Genomic DNA, 22,703 nt, shown 5'->3' on the forward strand with positions numbered 1-22,703 from the left:
ACCTTTAACACAAAAAATACTTTTAACAGAAAAAGTAATTTTAACACAAAAAGTACTTTTAACACAAAAAATACTTTTAACACAAAAAGTACTTTTAACACAAAAAATACTTTTAACACAAAAAATACTTTTAACACAAAAAGTACTTTTAACACAAAAAATACTTTTAACACAAAAAGTACTTTTAACACAAAAATACTTTTAACACAAAAAATACTTTTAACACAAAAAAACTTTAACACAAAAAGTACTTTTAACACAAAAAATACTTTTAACACAAAAAATACTTTTAACACAAAAAAAACTTTTAACACAAAAATACTTTTAACACAAAAAAACTTTTAACACAAAAAAACTTTTAACACAAAAAATACTTTTAACACAAAAAATACTTTTAACACAAAAAAAACTTTTAACACAAAAAGTACTTTTAACACAAAAAATACTTAACACAAAAAATACTTTTAACACAAAAAATACTTTTAACACAAAAAGTACTTTTAACACAAAAAATACTTAACACAAAAACTTTTAACACAAAAAGTACTTTTAACACAAAAAATACTTTTAATACAAAAAGTACTTTTAACACAAAAAATACTTTTAACACAAAAAATACTTTTAACACAAAAAAAACTTTTAACACAAAAAATACTTTTAACACAAAAAATACTTTTAACACAAAAAAACTTTTAACACAAAAAGTACTTTTAACACAAAAAAAACTTTTAACACAAAAAGTACTTTTAACACAAAAAATACTTTTAACACAAAAAAAACTTTTAACACAAAAAATACCTTTAACACAATTAAACAACTTCAAACAACTTCACACTTCAACAAATTTGTACTTACACACATGTACACTTTCAGCAAGAATGCAGACACTCAAGCAATGGCTTCAGCCATTGCAAAATCTAGTTATTATTATTATTATTATTATATTTTCCAGTTTTTTCCTGACCTTCGGCGCGTTTCAACTCCTTAACGCTTTCACCGATTTCAACAAGTGATACCTCATTATGATCGTGTTCACTGTGTCCTTATTGCTATTACTTTTGACATTTGTACTACTTGCACTTTTCGCAGTCTTTGTAAAAGTATAATATTTAACCCTTTCACGTCCAAAACCTTTGGCGCGTTTCAACTCCTTAACGCTTTCACCGATTTCAACAAGTGATACCTCATTACGATCGCTTTCACTGTCTCATTACTGCTATTACTTTTGACATTTGTAATACTTGTACTTTTTGCAGTATTTACAAAAGTATAAGTATTTTGACACTTTTCCACCTTCGGTAAGTTTCAACTCCTTGACGCTTTCACCGATTTCAACAAGTGATACCTCATTACGATCGCTTTCATAGTCTTACGTGTGCTATTACTTTTGACATTTGTACTACCTGTACTTTTTACAGTATTTACAAAAGTACTTTAACCCATTGTAATAAATGTGGCATTGAACACAATTCATGTTTTCAACAAATATTAACCCTTCCACACTTCCAAACACTTTCAACACATTCAGAATTCAACACATTAGTATTTAAACACATGTAGTACTTGTACACACATGTAGTACTTTTACACACATGCAGTACTTTTACACAAAAAAGCACTTTTACATTAAAAAAATACTTTTACACCAAAAATACTTTTTCACAAAAAGTACTTTTACACAAAAAAGTACTTTTACACAAAAAAGTACTTTTACAAAAAAAGCACTTTTAACACAAAAAATACTTTTAACACAAAAAATACTTTTAACACAAAAAGTACTTTTAACACAAAAAATACTTAACACAAAAAATATTTTTAACACAAAAAATACTTTTAACACAAAAAGTACTTTTAACACAAAAAATACTTTTAACACAAAAAATATTTTAACACAAAAAGTACTTTTAACACAAAAAGTACTTTTAACACAAAAAATACTTTTAACACAAAAAATACTTTTAACACAAAAAATACTTTTAACACAAAAAACACCTTTAACACAAAAAATACTTTTAACAGAAAAAGTAATTTTAACACAAAAAGTACTTTTAACACAAAAAATACTTTTAACACAAAAAGTACTTTTAACACAAAAAATACTTTTAACACAAAAAATACTTTTAACACAAAAAGTACTTTTAACACAAAAAATACTTTTAACACAAAAAGTACTTTTAACACAAAAATACTTTTAACACAAAAAATACTTTTAACACAAAAAAACTTTAACACAAAAAGTACTTTTAACACAAAAAATACTTTTAACACAAAAAATACTTTTAACACAAAAAAAACTTTTAACACAAAAATACTTTTAACACAAAAAAACTTTTAACACAAAAAAACTTTTAACACAAAAAATACTTTTAACACAAAAAATACTTTTAACACAAAAAAAACTTTTAACACAAAAAGTACTTTTAACACAAAAAATACTTAACACAAAAAATACTTTTAACACAAAAAATACTTTTAACACAAAAAGTACTTTTAACACAAAAAATACTTAACACAAAAACTTTTAACACAAAAAGTACTTTTAACACAAAAAATACTTTTAATACAAAAAGTACTTTTAACACAAAAAATACTTTTAACACAAAAAATACTTTTAACACAAAAAAAACTTTTAACACAAAAAATACTTTTAACACAAAAAATACTTTTAACACAAAAAAACTTTTAACACAAAAAGTACTTTTAACACAAAAAAAACTTTTAACACAAAAAGTACTTTTAACACAAAAAATACTTTTAACACAAAAAAAACTTTTAACACAAAAAATACCTTTAACACAATTAAACAACTTCAAACAACTTCACACTTCAACAAATTTGTACTTACACACATGTACACTTTCAGCAAGAATGCAGACACTCAAGCAATGGCTTCAGCCATTGCAAAATCTAGTTATTATTATTATTATTATTATATTTTCCAGTTTTTTCCTGACCTTCGGCGCGTTTCAACTCCTTAACGCTTTCACCGATTTCAACAAGTGATACCTCATTATGATCGTGTTCACTGTGTCCTTATTGCTATTACTTTTGACATTTGTACTACTTGCACTTTTCGCAGTCTTTGTAAAAGTATAATATTTAACCCTTTCACGTCCAAAACCTTTGGCGCGTTTCAACTCCTTAACGCTTTCACCGATTTCAACAAGTGATACCTCATTACGATCGCTTTCACTGTCTCATTACTGCTATTACTTTTGACATTTGTAATACTTGTACTTTTTGCAGTATTTACAAAAGTATAAGTATTTTGACACTTTTCCACCTTCGGTAAGTTTCAACTCCTTGACGCTTTCACCGATTTCAACAAGTGATACCTCATTACGATCGCTTTCATAGTCTTACGTGTGCTATTACTTTTGACATTTGTACTACCTGTACTTTTTACAGTATTTACAAAAGTACTTTAACCCATTGTAATAAATGTGGCATTGAACACAATTCATGTTTTCAACAAATATTAACCCTTCCACACTTCCAAACACTTTCAACACATTCAGAATTCAACACATTAGTATTTAAACACATGTAGTACTTGTACACACATGTAGTACTTTTACACACATGCAGTACTTTTACACAAAAAAGCACTTTTACATTAAAAAAATACTTTTACACCAAAAATACTTTTAACACAAAAAATACTTTTAACACAAAAAAACTTAACACAAAAAGTACTTTTAACATAAAAATACTTTTAACACAAAAAATACTTTTAACACAAAAAATACTTTTAACACAAAAAATACTTTTAACACAAAAAGTACTTTTAACACAAAAAGTACTTTTAACACAAAAAATACTTTTAACACAAAAAATACTTTTAACACAAAAAGTACTTTTAACACAAAAAATACTTTTAACACAAAAAGTACTTTTACACAAAAAAGTACTTTTACCACCTACTTACCCAGCTCAACCAACCGACCGGCCTGTCTACTTTTTCCCATGGAGGTTTTTTTAGTTTTTCCTGGCCGAGAAGGAGAATCCTAAGGACAGGGGATTCCCAGGACATCCCTCGCACCTGCTCCCCATCTTCAATCAACGCACCCAAGTCCCTGTGGCACCTCTGCTCCCATCAGTGCATTTATTTTCTTATGCCGCCATCTAGTGGACACTTTAAATGTCGCAGGCAGAGCACATGTTTCGAACACACCCAAGTCCCTGTCCCTGTGGCACCTCTGCTCCCATCAGTGCATTTGTTTTCTTATGCCCCCATCTAGTGGACACTATTACTTTTGACATTTGTACTACTTGTACTTTTTACAGTATTTACAAAAGTACTTTAACCCATTGTAATAAATGTGGCATTTGAACACAATTCATGTTTTCAACAAATATTAACCCTTCCACACTTCCAAACACTTTCAACACATTCAGAATTCAACACATTAGTATTTAAACACATGTAGTACTTGTACACACATGTAGTACTTTTACACACATGCAGTACTTTTACACACATGCAGTACTTTTACACAAAAAAGTACTTTTACATAAAAAAATACTTTTACACCAAAAATACTTTTAACACAAAAAATACTTTAACACAAAAAATACTTTTAACACAAAAAATACTTTTAACACAAAAAATACTTTTAACACAAAAAGTACTTTTAACACAAAAAATACTTTTAACACAAAAAATACTTTTAACACAAAGTACTTTTAACACAAAGTACTTTTAACACAAAAATACTTTTAACACAAAAAATACTTTTAACACAAAAAATACTTTTAACACAAAAAATACTTTTAACACAAAAAAAAACTTTTAACACAAAAAGTACTTTTACACAAAAAGTACTTTTACACAAAAAAGTACTTTTACACAAATTTGGCAATTTCACACAATTAAACAACTTCAACAACTTCACACTTCAACAAATTTGTACTTACACACATGTACACTTTCAGCAAGAATGCAGACACTCAAGCAATGGCTTCAGCCATTGCAAAATCTAGTTATTATATTTTCTAGTTTTTCCCTGACCTTCGGCGCGTTTCAACTCCTTAACGCTTTCACCGATTTCAACAAGTGATACCTCATTATGATCGTTTTCACTGTCTCATTATTGCTATTACTTTTGACATTTGTACTACTTGCACTTTTTGCAGTATTTGCAAAAGTACAATATTTTAACCCTTTCCAGTCCAAAACATTGGCGCGTTTCAACTCCTTAACGCTTTCACCGATTTCAACAAGTGATACCTCATTACGATCGCTTTCACTGTCTCATTATTGCTATTACTTTTGACATTTGTACTACTTGTACTTTTTGCAGTATTTACAAAAGTAATAAAGCGGCTAAAGCGGATAAAGCGGCAGAAAATGGATGGATGGATGGATGGCTCATGCACTTATTCTACATTTTCAAGGCAAGAGGTGTAACTTAACCTCCTGACTTAAACGCTCCACATGTGTTTGTATTTTGTTCTGAGTCAGTTCAGGTGTACAGATAACTACAGATAACTACACAGACGTGGAAATGTTAGTTAGTGCATTTAAAAGGTTTTTTAGATCTTGAGAAGTTTATTTTGTTAAGTCAAATACAATATTTTTCAGTTCCAAATACCTATTTAACAATATTTAACAATCTATTTAACACTAGACTAAATATTTATCTCTGTAGATCAACTGTGATCTGAAGTTGTAATGCACATAAACTGAAGCACAAAACTGAAGCACAGTATTGGTGAGATTACACTTGTTTTTCTTAATACATTTCAGCTTATGAGAACAAACGTGTTTGTAATTTCTTTGAATTGATCCAGTAATTGCTTCTTTATCTGGCCCTGTCACTCGAACAGACACTTATTGAATCAGAATCAGAAAAGTTTTATTGCCATTGTCAATTAACACAATTCACAAACAAACTTGTCTTGATGAATCGGTGCAACAGAAAAAATAGGCTTAATATGTACACAAATTTAGGCAAGTAATCCGGGGCTTCTTGGGGACAAGGACAATGATGGACGACTTGAAGCAGGCTGGGACATGGCATGACTCCAGGGAGGTGTTAGAAATGCCAGTGAAGACAGGGGCCACCTCGCCTGCCTCCAAGACATTGTGTCTTAACTGTGAGAGTGGTGGGGGAGGTGGAGGGGACCGGGGTTGGGTTGGCAGAGTTGGCTACAGTGGGGGAGGGGGTGTTATAGGTAAAATAGAAGATTTTTTGCCGAGCTGAGAACTCAATCGACTGTTTGTTTTTTTTATACGCATGCGCACACTCACCACACTCACCCTCCTGTTGTTTCCAAAACGCCGCCTACAATCAAACCCACCTCGTGCACGCATATCAACCACGCATTTGCAGCCAGGGAAACGTGCTGCTAGAATGGGGACGAGCCAGAACGAGACTGCAGGTGTGCAGTAGGATGCCAGGAATTATTGACATGTGGGAGAACTACTCGGCTGTCCACACCATGAGGAAATGAGACTCAGATTTGGCACCAAAAATCCTCTATTATTCCTTTAAATCTACAATAAAAAGAATTGAGTTGCTCGGACAGTTTTCTGTCGTCTGCGGAAGGGGGGGCCCTGGGCTTGTAATTGGTGAGAAGCCGGAGCCCACTCCACACAGAAGCGGAGTTGTTGTTGGAGAACTGCTGCTTCAGGCGTGCATTGTACTGGGCTCTAGCTCTCGACACCTCCCTGCTAAATCCGTAGTTTGCATCTTTGTAGCGCTCTCTATCACCGGCCCTGTGTGCTGCCTCCTTCTGCTGCCTCAACTGCCTCAGTTTTGGTGTGAACCAAGGTTTATCGTTGTAGAAGGTGACTTTGGTGTGCGATGGTATAATGCGGACACCATTTTACGAATCACTTTAAATAACACAGAGAACACAGGAGAACAGGACCAAGACCACAACAATATAAACACCAACATTTATGAGAACGTTACACCAGGGAGTAAGAAGCCATCATCAACATAAATAAGTGTGACAGTTTCTGACTCCATAAGGTCACAGGGTTTAGTCAGATTGCAATTCCTTTTTGAATTATGCCTCTGTCCACGTCCTTCTCAGGAATAAAGGTTCAGGCATATAGTGGCGGCTGGTGATTTTTTTTTAGGTGGGGCTATTTAAAATTTTGAATTTCGTAGATGTGATTTCCTGCATTCTGGTGCATTTTAGGCATACTTCTCAACCTATTTGTCCTAACGCGTAGTAAAGCGGGAGATTACCCCCCAGAGCGACTGCGGTAAAGTGGCCCGCATTTTCGGAGGTGACGGTAATGTGGCCCGCACGAGAAAATCTGTCGCGCGATGTGGCTGTTAATTACGGTAATCGTAAAAAGCACGGCAGTGATGTTTGCTAAAACCACACATAACTACTAATTTACCACATCATCCCAAACAAAAAATCGAATCCGCCATGCAATGGCGCTCCGTTAAAACTAGTGTGCTCACATTAAAACTAGCTAACAAGCTCGCTAGCCGGCATCACTTTGTTTAATCGGCTGTCACTCCGCTATTAACGGAAAATACCTTTCAAGCTCTGTGATTGTATTCACAACTAATGTGTACTTCATCCTACCAAATATAATGACACGTCATGTAGTATTGCACCCGTGAGCCAAGCGGGAGTAGAGTTTTGTTTTGTTATCCTTCAATCTACTCTATGTAGCCTAAACAATAACATCATGAATCCACATGGCAGCATAATACTAGAACTTCCTATAAAAATCACAATTTCATCACCACAAAAAAAAGATAGCCTACCTGATGGTCTGTATGCTGTGAGTGAACCTCTGGGTGATCCCTGCGATAAAGACAGAGTCGAACTATCACACGCAAAATCTCAGGAAAAGGTTCTGGTGTATGTTTTCCCCTTTTCGCTCGTCTGTTGGGTTATGTTCACTTCTGGCTTGTCAGGTCCGAGTTGTTTTACAATGAGCTTTTCCTCAAAAGTTCTTCTTCCAAAGTGATGCAGATGTAAGGATTTGTCTGAATTTGCGGCAAATTCATCCGAAGTCTCCATTTTACACACTTCGCTGCTGGAATGAAATCGCCTGTAAACAAGCAGCTGCAGCGGTGCATCTTGGTACTTTGGGGCGCTAATCTTCAGCGCCCCAAACCCATAAAATTCCTCGAAGATGATTGGCGGATGTGTATTCTTTTTTGCCTAGCAGCAGGGGAGCCATTGGCTTAAATACAGCACAATGGGGCTGATCGAACAAGCGCCTCGGCAAGACAGCCTATTGGCTACTACACCAAAAATGATAAACGTTCACATTTTAAACCTGGAACTTGAAAGTTAATGTAAATATAATTCTGGAGAGTTCTAAACCCATCCATCCATTTTCTACCGCTTGTTCCCTTTCGGGGTCGCGGGTGACTGGAGCCTATCCCAGTGACTTCAGGCCTTAGGCGGGGTAAACCCTGGACAGTGGCCAACTTGTCGCAGGGCCAACATCGAGTTCTAAACCCATAAAGCAAAATCATCTATAGCATCTAATTAACATAGGTTAATTTAAAAAATAAAATAAAAACAGGCAGTCAGGTGGGGCGGCGCCCCAGCACCTCCGATGGGCGAGCCGCAACTGGTATATATATATATTGGTCCAATCTTATGGTCATCTGGTTTCCTAACCTCAAGTAGAGTTGTGCGGTGCCAGTTCCTGCTTACCTCTGTGCTCAGAATGGGGAATACTAAGCTAAAGAGCTTGATGCTGTCCTTGAAACCTTCAGTCTTACTCAGCATGTGAGAGGCCCCAACCACAGGAGAGGGCACACTCTAGAGCTCCTAATTACAAAGGGGATAATATTTCAAATGTCATTGTGGTTGATGCTGCTCTGTCTGGTCATTTCTGCTTCTTCTTTGACCTGTCTGTTTTTCCCAAACCACTGGCTGGTCCTGCAGTTGTTCAGAGGAGACACATAAATGATGGCACAGGTGCACTGTTTATAGAAATGATAAACTTTGAAAATGTCTCATGTTCTAATGTAAATGATCTGTTGAACTCTGTTACATCTAGTGTTTTGAATGTTCTGGACACCCTATGAAGGCTAAAATGGTTAAAAGAATAAGCAGAAGGCGCCATGGAGAAATTAAGATTTGGTAGGGGAACAGAAAAGGGTGGGCCGCCCGGGCCGAACGGAAATGGAGGTCCGGGTTCAAAAAGAGAGAAGTTGTACATGTACAACCTAATTTTATGCAGAACTTGGGAAATATATTTTTCTGAAATAATTGGAAGCTGCAGTAACAACTCGCGTGTCCTGTTAGCCACAGTAAACAGATTAATCAACCCTCCAGCTCAGCTGCCGCTAGAACTAATTTCCACATCCAAGTGTAATGAATTTGCATTATTCTTTAATGACAATGATTAGGGCATTAAAATGCTATAAATTCCACAATGCAAAGAATTACCCTAAAACCACGAGACACTTAGAGCTAACTCACTTTGCACCTGTAGCAGACAAAACTGTCCAGGAGATGATCACCAGTCTGAGTTAATCTACATGCTGCCTCAATGTGTTACCCACCAGATTTCGAAAAGTCTGTGCTGAACAGTTTGTTAGCACCACTCACTCACATAGTTAACATGTCGCTTCAATCTGGAACATTCCCAATGTCTTTGAAAACTGCGGTCATAAAGCCTCTCTTAAAGAAGAGCAGTCTTGATGCTGCAGTACAGAGTCATTACCGGCCCATCTCTAATCTGCCATTTTGGGTCAAAGTCCTTGAAAAGGTTGTTTACAACAGCTCACAGATTTCCTCTTAATAAACAACTCATTTGATGTTTTTCAGTCAGGTTTTAGAGCTCATCACAGCACTGAGACTGCTCTTGTCAAGGTGACAAATGACATCCGCCTAAACACTGACATGGGCAAAGCCTCAGTCTTAATTCTGTTGGATCTGAGTGCTACTTTTGACATTGTCGATCATGGGATCCTCTTACAGAGACTAGAGGACTGGGTGGGCACCACTGGCACTGCCCTAAACTGCTTAAGCTCCTATCTGGAAGACAGGAAGTACTTGGTAACTGTGTCTGGGGGTAATAATGGACTCAGACTTGAATTTTAGCAGCCACGTCAAATCAATAACATCAGCAGCTTTTTGCCATCTAAAAAACATTGCAAAAAATTAAAATATAGTGTCTAAACCAGATTTGGAGAGACTTATCCATGCGTTTATCTCCAGTAGATTAGACTACTGTAACGGCCTGCTCACTGGCCTCTCCAAATGAGCTGTAAAACAGCTGCAGTACATCCAGAACGCTGCTGCTCGGGTCCTGACTAGAACCAGTAAGTACCATCACATTAGTCCTGTTCTCAGGTCTCTGCACTGTCCCCCTGTGGCTCAGAGCATATACTTTAAAGCAGCTTTGCTTGTATACAAGTCTCTCCATGGCCTAGGACCAAAGTACATCTCGGACATATTAGAGCCATATGAACCATCTTGGACTCTGAAGATCTCCTACTGGTGCCAGAGTCAGGACTGAATCTGCGTTTCAGTTTTAGGCGGCTGAAATCTGGAACAGTCTTCCTGAAGATGTGAGACAGGTTCTACTCTGACAATGTTCAAATCTAAGCTAAAAACTTTTGTTTAGCTGTGCATATGACTGAAATTATTTTCATTGCACTCTTCTCTTTTTTGTCTTAAACTGTTTGGTAATTTCCGATTTTGTGATTTCTGTCATGTCTTTGTAATTTTAATGCATTTCCCCCCCTGTTGTGTGAAGCACTTTAAATATCCTCGTGTACAAATTGTGCTCTACAAATAAACCTGCCTTGCCTTGCCTGACTCGATAATATATATATCTTATATTTACATTGTCCTAACCAGCCACCTGGGAGACGCTCGTACATTCGATAACCACAAAGGAACATTTAATCCTCCACTGGGATAGTGCCTAAAATATCAGGTATAGTGAAATAGGGCGCACGCACGGTTCCTGGACTTGTTTGAGTTTGGTTAAGCTGAACCCCATCTTGAACGTAGGTGCATGGCACATATATCAAAGAGCAATATCACATGGATTGGTTCAATTCTCTTCCGTAGTGCCTACAAATGTTGGTTGTGATATAATCTGGGTAAAACAGACAAATTTAGGGCCGGAACGAATTTGGACGAGCCAAAAGATGGGTTCCCGTCTTAGATTTTCAAGAATTTTAACACAATGTTTGATGCAGCGTTTTGTGGGACACAAGGGGAGGTGACATCTGGAATATAGACTTGGTAGAGAGTTGAGTGATCTCACCCATAGAGTTGGGTGTTCCCACAAAATCATCGAGTATCAGGAAGAACTTTTGAGGGATTGGGCACGGTAGATGCACAATGTTAGAAGAGGAGGTACGCTCATGCATAACAATCTCGTTGCTTATGACCATCTGCTAAATATTTAGCGTATCGATACCTGTAATAGGGCGTTAGGGCCTCTAGCCATTGTGTGTCATAATTACTGCAGGTCAGGCTATGTTCTTTATTGTAGTAAATCAGACCAGGTTAAACCACAATATTAACACAATCAGTGATAAGATAAGATAAGATATTCATTTATTGTCCACACATCGGGAAATTTCATTGAAATGTCATTGTTGCAACGCAGGTAGATACAGAGGAAAAGGACAGATAACTTATAGGAAGTTTAAAAAACACTCTTAATAGAAGAACTCTTATAAACAAAACTGTTATAAACAAAAACTCCTATGGACAAAAACCTCTCATTTCTTAATAAGGAATGGAGGGGAAAAATAAAGATAAAATAAAATAAAAACAGCTAGCGTAAGACAAGATAATACTAATAATAATTGTAAAATAAACACTCTATTTACGTCAGTTATATGTACATGAATGTGACATTATTGCATGTGAGTACGACAGTAATTTTGTATTGGTATTGCACATGGTTAAGTCAGTATTGCAAGTGTTCAGGGCTAGCAGTGTTTGTTATAATGTCTGACAGCAGCAGGAAGGAAAGACCTGAAGAACCTCTCCTTCACACAGCGAGGATGGATCAGTCTCTCACTGAAGCTGCTCTCCAGAGCAGACAGAGTGTCCTGCAGAGGGTGAGACTCATGGTCCAGCATAGATGTGAATTTAGCCAGGACCCTTCTGTCTCCCACCTCCTGCACCGAGTCCAGAGCACAGCCCAGGACGGAGCTGGACTTCTTGAGGACTTGTCCACTTCTTCCTCTCCCTCTCTGTGATGCTGCTGCTCCAGCAGACCACACCTACAGGAGCTGATGCCACCACAGAGTCGTAGAAGGTCTTCAGGAGTGGCCCTGTCACTCCAAAAGACCTGAATCTCCTCAGGAGGTAGAGCTGACTCTGGCTCTTCCTGTACAGTGCGTCTGTGTTGTGAGTCCAGTTCAGTTTGTGGTTCAGATGAACACCCAGGTACTTGTCCATTAGGATAAGGAGCAAAGATAAGCATACAGCAATATTCTGCAATTCAATGCAAACTGTAGCTTCGATTCTCCCATCGAGAATCCCAAGGGTCCTCGGGTCCCCTCTCTCAAGGGAGAGTGACCGTATGTGGCTCAGGAGCTATAAGAAGAGTGTCTGTTTGGATGCTGTAATCAAGGGAAATCAATGCAGAAAAAAGCAGCGTTAGGTTCACAATTTTATCTGAGTCAGTCCAGAAGGACTGCCCAAGCACATGGTCAGTTGGTGCTGTTGCAGGTCAAGCTTGGCCTGCTTGAACCCCAGCGATTCTCTCATTGCTCTTGAGATTGTTGCAATCTGTGTGTCCCACAGCGGGAGCAGCGCCATTGTCCACTCCGGTCAATTCCGGCACGTTGGGACTGTTATGGCTGCCTGAAGTCAGCCCCTGTGGACTAAAAACTGATGCGTCAACCCAGGTGCCCAGGTGACTTAACCACGATTTTGGTCATCAGCAGGACCTGGTATGGACCAAAGCGCTTCGATCGCCCACATTTGCTCCTTGTCTCCTTGACCAGGAGCATTTATTCAGGTCTTGTTTCATGAAGAGGCTCTCAGCAGTGTGGTTTTGACCTGCACAGGAAGACATTTTTTATTTTATTTTCCAAAACTGTATATGGTCATGGTTTTAAAGTCTTTCAATGGTCTGGCTTCCTGTTATTTGCCGGAATTATTATCAAATCAAATCAATTTATTTTTGTAAGGCCCAAATTCACAACAACAGCTGCCTCTGAGGGCCACAGGGAGAAATTAATCAACAATAACAACAGGTCTTTCCTTCCTGCTGGTGTCAGACTCTACAACAAACACTGAGCCCTGAACATGTGTCATTCAGCTTCATAATCATGTGCAATTCACCCTGCACAGACTCAGACAAACACAGAAAGAACTGTTTAGCAAGCTTTATTACTTGGGTTATTTAGGAGAAGACATTATGGGCGCTCCATATTAGAATTGTATTAGATGTCTCCCCCCGGGGCCTGGAGACTGGTGGTGGTAGATATGTGGAGAGGGTAGAGATAATGGGGACGATGTGAGAAATGCAGAGGAGAAGGGGAGGTGGAGGATCAAATAAAATCAGTTCCAAAAGAGATAGAACAACCATCACGGATGCAAAGATTCCTGATGCATGACTGGTCCGATACAGAGTATGGGTAACCCAGATACAGAGGCGCCGGACCATAATTATCAGTAAACCATAATCTTATATTATCTGCACACAATAACAGCATGGATAGAATTACATGACATTTTTCCATTACAGAGTTTAAATGGGGCAGAATGTGCGCTGATTGGAGCAGAGGAGGTGCACTGTGCCGCAGGGAGGAGTAACTTGGGTGCGTTGATGGAGGCTGGGGAGGAGGTGGCCCTGGTGTAGCAGTGGATGTAGATTGGGTGGAGTTAGGTCTTCCAGGCTGAATTTACGCAGGGTTTATTTCACCCTGGAGAAACTCAGACAAACACAGAAAGAACCGTTTAGCAAGCTTTATTACATGGGTTATTTGGCGCTCACTCTAAGTGGCCCTGATTATTACTGATGCTCAAAACGCGGACATGAGGGCGGCAAAAGCTCGACTACAAAATAGAACATTGATGCCATTGATAACGTGGTAGCCCGAGATGGGCTGATACAGGAATGGGTAGTGACTGGGAGAGTTGAGGGGGACACCCTGAAAACGCTTAAGCGTCTGGAATGATGGCCTCTATTTGGGGAGATCTATTATCTGAGACACGCTGCTTGATTTCCTCCATGCGTGCTCTGTTCACTCTTTCTGCTCTCAACTCAGCGGCTACCGCAGCAGAAACTGCCGTGATCATTTCGACTCTAAAAGACTTATTTATGATTTATTATTTCGGACATGAGCAACAACTGATGACTCGTCGTGTTCTCTGCCGATGGATGATACAAACTGAGCCGACAATCTGGACTAAATGGGATGTTCATTTCGGACTTAGATTCTTTTAGATGTCTTTTTTTGTTTCGTTTTTTTTTTCTATGTTCTCTCTGATCTCGTTCTGTTTCTAGTGTATTTTGTTAAGTGTTTAAAATGTTTTTGAAAAATGAAATGAACTGAAATATAAATGAATTGATGCAGATGATCTTATCCTACAAATTCAACAGAAAAACTGAAGTTGTGAAGTTTGTGATTCAACTTTAATGCAGCTTTAGATTCAGCTTCAGTATAATGTATACTATTTGGTGTGGTTTCATTAACCACACCAAATAGTATACATTATACTTTTAAACTAAAACTTTAAATATGTTACTTTGCATTGCTGATCAGTGCCTGTATCTCCTGCACTTACTCAGTACAGTAAAGCTTTCATTTAAAGTCCGTCCCTAAAAGATCCACTACTTGATGTGCAAGAGTGACAATTGTATTAACTACTTTAAGGCTTTTGGCGGCACTGTTTTGGCGGATAACCGGTTGTTACTGTTACGGCCCCCGTGGCACTAACAGGTCAATGTCCAGTTTCTTCTGCTCTTTGTCACTGTTGACGGGGCGATATCCCAGCATGGACATGGCGCCACGGCACACGTCCTGGACACGTAGCACTTTACTATGTGGCAGTGAAGTACGCCAGGCTTGGGACACATCCACAGCGTTTCGAGAGGTGATTTCGAAAGCCTCTCGTATGGTACCTTTGCCTTTGCCGTGTGTGACTTTGTATATCCATTCCACCAAGGCCTCGGTCATCTTCAGACCCACAAAGTCATAAATGGAGTCGATTTCCTCCAGCGGGTTTCGGGCCAGGTCCTCATAGCGGACCAGCTTGTAGCGGCCCTCTAAAAAAGACAGAGGCTTTTGAAGGGCCGTCTCCTTGATGCGTAAGTGACTGCGACAAATTTCTTGCATGATGTGGTACTGCACGTCTGCAGAAGTCAGGTTCCTCTGTTCCAGCACTATGGCATTGTCTCTGGTGAAGGACTGGGACGACTCTTCCCGGGAACGTAGAACAGCTCTGGGGTCCCGCACCAGGTGCACAATGCGCAGGTCAAGCCCAGGGTCCAGCAGCAGAGGGTAGAGAGACTCCAGCTCAAAGAAGCGGACCTCCTTCAGTACTACATGGCTGTAGGTGTGACAGGCGCGCTCGGCCCCACCCAGGCCACGCATCGAGCATTGGAGGGAACATGCCGTCTGGTTACTGAAGTGGGCATGCATTGTGAGGGGACAGGCGGGGGGTGAGCACAGCGCCCGACTATGGCTCCACATGAACAGGTGGGACACGCTGTGCTGCTTGGGCAGGTAGGCCTCCATGGTGGAGAAGTCACAGTGGAAGGTGCTGCGCAGCAGGTCCCTGACGGCCATATTGAGGGTCCTAGCCCCAGGCCGCTGTAGCGTGGTCCAGACGTGCCAGCCTGGCTCCATCAGATAGAACACTGACGGGTGCTGGCTAAACACCTGCCCCAAGAAGGAGGAGCCTGAGCGCCACGACGACAGCAGAAGCACATGGACTTTTCCATGGGAAGGGGCGGAGCCACAGGGGCTAAGCTGTATGTACCAGCCACAGAACAGCACCACCGCTGCCCCCTGCAGGATGACCAGGAAGATCATGGTACTCAGGTTAACTCTGCAGCGAGGCATGTCTGTTTCACAGCTGTCTGAGGATGCAAACAAGAACAAGTGCACCCATGATGAGTGTGTCATCCAACAACAGAGTGATTATATAACTCACTGGACTTACAGGATCCTGGAGCAGTCAGTTGGAGATGAGGAGGAGCCAAGAAGGAGGAGGCTGTCCAAACAAAGTCTTCATCTTTTGGGCTGCATGTGACAGTCTCCTGTGGAGGACAAATCCAACCAGAATATAAATGAGATCACCACCACTTTACAGCAAGCTCATTTCAATTCATTCAATTGTTATGTCCAAACTGAAAGAGGAGTTAAAGAGGCAATCTTTGTTAAAAAAGAGAATCCGTCCTTTAACAGACATGAAGGTTTAAGATTCAACCTTCCAGTCGTATATAATAGTGTCTTGAAACCCTAGAGCGGTAGATGCCCAGGGAATTCTGATGCTAATCATGTGCTCAGCGAGGAGGGAGCCAAAGTCAGGCAAAACCCACATTAAAATTTGATTAATTGCCCAGCCCAAGGCCCCAACCCATGGTCCCAATCCATGTGATCCCTGATACTGCTTCCGAAGAATGAAGACGCTTTTCAATCAGTTTATGTCCTCCAAACATTTTTAATTATTACTTTTTTTAAGTAAACCAAGGATTTTAGGAAAATGTTTACAGTTTTAGCAACATAGCTGACACCAGCTACTTGTCCGGGAGAAGAAGGGAAACTCTCGTGAACGCTGTTGGAAATATCAACAAGAAATTCATGAGCTACAAGCACGGATATTTGCTTTAGAATCTGAAAAAAGGACTCCAAGATACAATTCCAGTGTCATCCAGAGGTAAGAAGTCCAGATGTTATAAAAAAAAACAACCTGTATCCTTTCAACCTAAACCGGAGTGACTCTGTGTCATTCCCAAAATTGGCTTAAGTCCAGAGAGACCAGGCTGTATCTTGGAACAAACTCAGTGCAAAGCCTAAACGATACAAGGATAATGTAAAGTCACCTAAAATACAGGTTTCAAACTAATTTTTCCCACTATCAGCGACTGAATTAAATAAAAAATGTGATACATGACGTGGCCAAAAGGCAGCAGACCGAGAGAGAATCTTAGTCAAAAGCCAAGGTCACAGATACTGTTATGGTGATTGGAGATAGCGCGATAAGTCATGTGATGCACAAAAAAATGGAAAACACATTCTCTTCCCAAAGTCACTGTCTCTGAGATACCGTCACTCCTTCCTAAAGTTTTGACCAAACATTGAGCAGTCAAACAGCTGATGCTGGTGCAGTGGACATATGATGGGAACTGACTGAATTTTTGAAAAAAGTATTGAAGTTATTCAACATGCTTAATAAAATTTAAATCAAAACATTCATAAGTGGACCTCTTCCAAGCATCGACAGGAAGATGCACAGGTTTAGCCGGCTGCTTCAGCTGAACACATGGCTGTCCAAAGAGTGTGCACATAGAGGACTACGCTACATTGAGAACTTCTATCTATTCTGGAAACGAGAGGACCTGTTTTAGAGAACAACAAACATGGCGGCGCCCATGTCCCCCGCATGTTCCCCCCGCTTGCCTTCACTACCAAAATAAAGGATCACGGCGTACAAAAGGTCGATTGAAATATCTTAAAATTGGGAGATTTAGTTTCCCGATCGGGTTGATCGAGACGTTTTCCGTCATTGACTGTTGAAGCCTGACCCCTGGCAGTCACTCCGAGTCAAAAAATGACAATGATCTTTTTTTTTGCCTTCAAAGTAAAAAAAATAAGAATTTACCTACCGACCAACCCACTTGCAAAATGTTGGGTCGGGTTACAGCAAACAGACAATTTATTTCGGGTAGCCTTATATAACAAATCACTCTTAATTAATCATTAAATTTATTTTTATAATCTTGATTTTATGTTTTTAACTGAAACATAGCTTGACAAAAACACAGGAAATTTTGTTAGACAGACAGAATCTGCTCCAACCAATTTTAAGTTTGAATCTGAAACATGAGAAAACAAAAAGGGTGTAGGTGTCAGTGGAGTTTTTGGAGATGAAATAATTACCCACAGGTTGTCCTTTGTGGCGTTTTCATCATTTGAGTATGTATCCTTTTAAAATGGAGCTAAAACACTCTCCATCCATTCTTTTCATTGTTTTATACAAGCCTCTCCAGCACTGCCAACGTTTTATTGATGATTTTACGGAGATGGTTGGGTTACTTGGGTTGCTGGTATGCAGAGACTTTGATAGTTTGGTCATTACAGGTGGTTTCAATGTTCATGTTGATAATTTTGTTACAGAAACGCTAAAGAGATTGATTCTATCCTTGAAACCTTCAGTCTTACTCAGCATGTGATCACAGCAGAGGGCACACTCTAGACACTCTCCCGGTGCTCCGCCTGCCGCGTGTCCCGGTGCTCTGCCTGCCGCATGTCCCGGTGCAGAGAGAGCCGCCAGCCCCGCAGAGAGAGCCGCCAGCGCCGCGGGTGCAGCCGCCAGCGTCGCGGGGGCAGCCTCCAGCGCCGCAGAGAGAGCCGCCAGCCCCGCAGAGAGAGCCGCCAGCCCCGCAGAGAGAGCAGCCAGCGCTGCAGAGAGAGCCGCCGTCGCGGGTGCAGCTGCCAGAGCCACAGAGAGCCGCTGTCGCGGGTGCAGCCACCTTCCCCAGAGACAGGCCAAGCCATCGCCGACCTCTTCACTATAAGCTGCCAGGGTCTGGATTCCGAACAACAAGACCAAATGAAAACTTTACTCGATTTGTTTGCTGATGTGTTTGCTGCCAAGGATGAAGACTGCACTCACACCGATCTGGTCCTCCATGACATTGACACAGGAGAGGCCCGCCCTATACGCCTGCCATTGGCCAAGCGGATGGCAGCACAAGAAAAGATTGAGGAGATGCTACAGGCAGGCATCATTGAACCGTCAAACAGTCCCAGGGCTGCACCTGTAGTGCTAGTCCAGAAGAAGGATGGCACATGGCGCTTCTGTGTGGACTATCGCCGCCTCAATGACCTCACTCGTAAAGATTCATACCCCCTGCCACGTATTGATGATGCTCTGGACTACATCTCTGGCTCATCATGGTTCAGCTCCCTAGACCTTCGCAGTGTGTACTGGCAGGTGGAGCTGGCTCCTGAGGCCCGTCCTAAGACTGCCTTCTCCATCGGCCAGGGCTTGTGGCAGTTCAAGGTCATGCCATTCGGCCTCTGCAACGCTCCAGCTACCTTTGAGCGCCTGATGGAGAGGGTGCTTGCAGACATTCCCCCGAGCCGCTGTGTGGTTTACCTGGATGACCTACTGGCCCATGCTGCAGACTTCCAAGGGGCCCTAGACTAGGCCTGCGCCTGAACCCAAAGAAGTGCAACCTGTTCAGGAGGCAAACATTCTTCTTGGGCCACATTGTCAGCGGAGAAGGAGTCTCCACCGATCCAATAAAGGTTACAGCAGTGCGAGAGTGGCCGAACCCCAATGACATTGCTGAGTTGCGCAGTTTCCTGGGCCTGGCTTCCTATTACCGGAGGTTCATCAAGGACTTTGCCACCATCGCAAGCCCCCTCCACAAGTTGACCCAAAAGGGCCATGTTTTTCAATGGGCTGCGGCATTCAACCACCTTCGCTGTTCCCTCGTTGAGGCACCAGTGTTAGCCTATCCGGATCCAAATAAAATGTTTATTGTGGACACTGATGCTAGCAATGTGGGTCTTGGTGCTGTGCTTTCCCAGGAAGGGGAGCATGGGGAACAGGTTGTTTCCTATTACAGTCGCTCTCTGACCAAACCAGAGAGGAACTATTGTGTCACCCGTCGGGAGCTGCTGGCGCAGCTGGTGTTGGGTATTCGCCATTTCCGACCATACTTGTATGGTCAGCGTTTTGTCCCACGGACGGACCATGCTTCTCACCTGGCTGTTGAACTTTAAAGAACCTGAAGGGCAGCAAGCCAGGTGGATAGAGATCCTGCAGGACTACGATTTTTACATTCAGCACCGGGCCGGTCGACTACACAGTAATGCTGATGCCCTTTCACGGAGGCCATGTGAAGAGAGGTGTCGGTTTTGCCATAGAGTGGAAGAGCGGCACCCAGGCACCAAAGTGGCGGCACTGCAGTGTTTGGGGGTGCCGGACGTCCAAGAGACTATTGACCCCCTGCAACTCCAGCAAGAGCAGCAACAGGACCCAGTCCTAGCTCGGGTCCGTTCCTGGGTGGGGGCTGGCCAACGTGCGGAATGGTCAATCGTGTCAGCGCTGGACCCAGAGACCAAGGCTCTGCATTCCCAATGGCCCAACATCAGTCTGCAGAATGGGGTTCTTTATCGCCGTTGGAGTTCCCCTAATGGACAGAGAGAAACCATGCAGCTCCTTGTTCCCCACAGTTTGAGACCCAAAGTTCTGCAATGTGTCCATGGGTCAGTGGAAGCTGGACATTTTGGTGTTACTAAGACCTTACAGCAGCTGGGGCAGAGGTTCTACTGGCCAGGGTGCAGACGCGACGTGGAAATGTTCGTTCATCGGTGTGATGCCTGCACTCCACAAAAAGGGCCTACTCGTCGGTCCCATGCCCCGTTGCAGCAGTATCAGGTTGGGGGCACCCATGGAGAGGGTGGGTGTTAACATCTTGGGCCCGTTCCCCATCACGGATCAAGGTAATCGGTACGTCCTCGTGGCTATGGACTATGGATTACTTTACTAAGTGGCCAGAGGCGTATGCGGTTCCTGATCAGAGTGCTGTTACCACTGCCCAGAAGCTGGTGGACGAGTTCTTCTGCCGATTTGGTGTTCCAGAGGAACTCCATAGTGATCAAGGGCGGAACTTTGAAGCTAAGGTGTTCCAGGAGGTGTTTCGGCGACTGGGAGTGAAGAAAACCAGGACCACCCCATTGCACCCACAAAGTGACGGGTCAGTTGAATGCTTTAACCGAACACTTGCCACACAGCTTGCCATCCTCACCAGCAATCGACAGAAGGACTGGGACTGTCACCTCCCCTTTGTCCTGTGGGCTTACAGGACGGCTGTTCAAGAGTCAACGCAGTGTACTCCTGCTGCACTGATGTTTGGCCACGAGCTACGGACCCCAGTGGACCTTGTCTTTGGTTCGCCCCCAGAGCCAGAAGTACGAGGGGAGGCGGGGCCGGACAACTTTTTCAACCTGGTAGAACGGCTGCAGGCTGTCCATGATCTCTCCCGGGAACACCTGACCAACGCTGACCTAACCTCCGCCTCAAGGGGCATGATTTTAGTCCGGGCAACAAAGTTTGGGTTTATAGCCCAGTCAGGAAGAAGGTGCACTCACCTAAACTTTGTAGCCACTGGATGGGGCCCTTGCACTGTCCTTGAGAGGCTGTCGGACGTTGTGTATCGGGTGAAACTATCTCAGAGGGGCAGAGTAGTAGTTCTTCACAGAGACAGACTTGCTCCCTACCAACCCTTGGTCACAGCGACAGAGCCCCCAGAGGACCAAAACCAGCCTGTACTGGGTAGCCCCCCTGGGCCCCCAGAGGTGAGCTACCGCGTGAGCAGTGGAGACAGCGGAGACTCCCTTCGCATTTGAAAGACTTTGTGGTGGACGGTTGGATTACTGGGGACAGCTAATCATGCTAGATGGGGGCTGTGTAGCGTTCTAATGTTGCCGAAATGGTTGTCGAGAAGTTTTGTGGGGGTGGTCTGGGATGCTGAAGCGGGAAGTTAGTTGTTGTTGATAAAAAACCCTGTTACGATCTGTTCTGGAGCTTGTCGTCGTAAAACATTAAAGCCTATACGAGCAAACCTGTTTCTCGTGACTTTTTCACCCACCGCTCGTTACAATACTTTAAAGCAGCTTTGCTTGTGTACGAGTCTCTCCATGGCCTAGCACCAAAGAACATCTCGGACATTTTAGTGCCATATTAACCATCTCGGACTCTGAGGACCTGCCAACTATTGTGCGAATCTTGTGGATGGATATCAAAAACGTTTGACCCAAGTCCCACAGTTTAAAGGCAAGAGTATTAAATATTATTGATTTGTATGTACACTTTTGACATTCAAGAAATGACCAAATGAGGAATAAAAAAAATCTTAAAAATGTATACTTCTCATTGATCTGTAATTTTACAAAAATAAACCATTTTGTTAATCCTAACGGACCTAAAACTGGGAAAGTTTATCCTGATTTCATATCTGACAATGAGAAAAAAAAAGCATGTAGCTTTTTATATAGTGTATGTAAATGTCTGGCTTCAACTGTACAGGTCGCACCTGTCAATAAGCCGCAGTTGTAATATTATTAGTTGTAATATTATTATTACGATGTAATATGAGTTTTTACACAGAAAGATGGTACACGGTAGTGTTGCGCACGTTGTCTTTTGAACCGCGGGTGCCGCAGATCTCGCGGGTCTGCAGCTCGCTGCGGTTTGGGTTTGGATGGGCCAAGAAATTGTCATTTTATGAGGGTTAATGGAGACTGTATCAAATAAATTCAGTTCCTTATTATACTAATTTCTCAGTGAATAGGAGTTGGATTATAATAAAACACACAGCATTTTGAAGCTTAACAGAGAACAAGTCTGTGCTGAGCTCTCTTCTGTCCACTCTGTCCTTGATTATTCTGTGTGAGCTGATTTACCTGTGTGTGTGTCTTCAAATCTGGTTTGATCTGCTCCTGAGCTTGTACTTAGGAAGTGTTACGTTGTAATATGAGATATTTACACAGAAATATGGTACATGGTAGTGATACACAGGTTGTTCATGTCTTAAA

At 41.4% G+C, this 22,703-nt stretch overlaps 1 protein-coding gene and 1 long non-coding RNA gene across 2 annotated transcripts in view; one reads left to right on the forward strand and one right to left on the reverse strand.

The window, feature by feature from the left end:
• LOC140349469 (uncharacterized) overlaps positions 1 to 22,703 on the forward strand; it is a 254,457-nt gene that overhangs the window by 55,477 nt on the left and 176,277 nt on the right. The gene's annotated exons all lie outside the window — the stretch shown is intronic.
• LOC140348878 (carbohydrate sulfotransferase 5-like) lies at positions 14,645 to 16,130 on the reverse strand. Its single transcript, XM_072435005.1, has 2 exons — positions 16,093 to 16,130; positions 14,645 to 16,009 (listed from the first exon to the last, which is right to left on the reverse strand). Exon 2 carries the CDS (start codon positions 15,990 to 15,992, stop codon positions 14,844 to 14,846), a length of 1,149 nt encoding a protein of 382 aa, XP_072291106.1. The 5' UTR covers positions 15,993 to 16,009; positions 16,093 to 16,130; the 3' UTR covers positions 14,645 to 14,843.

Source organism: Eucyclogobius newberryi, unplaced genomic scaffold (assembly GCF_026437365.1).
Source record: "Eucyclogobius newberryi isolate DKJ021-1_F unplaced genomic scaffold, fEucNew1.0.hap1 SCAF_7, whole genome shotgun sequence".
In the NCBI taxonomy this organism is placed as follows: Eukaryota; Metazoa; Chordata; class Actinopteri; order Gobiiformes; family Gobiidae; genus Eucyclogobius; species Eucyclogobius newberryi.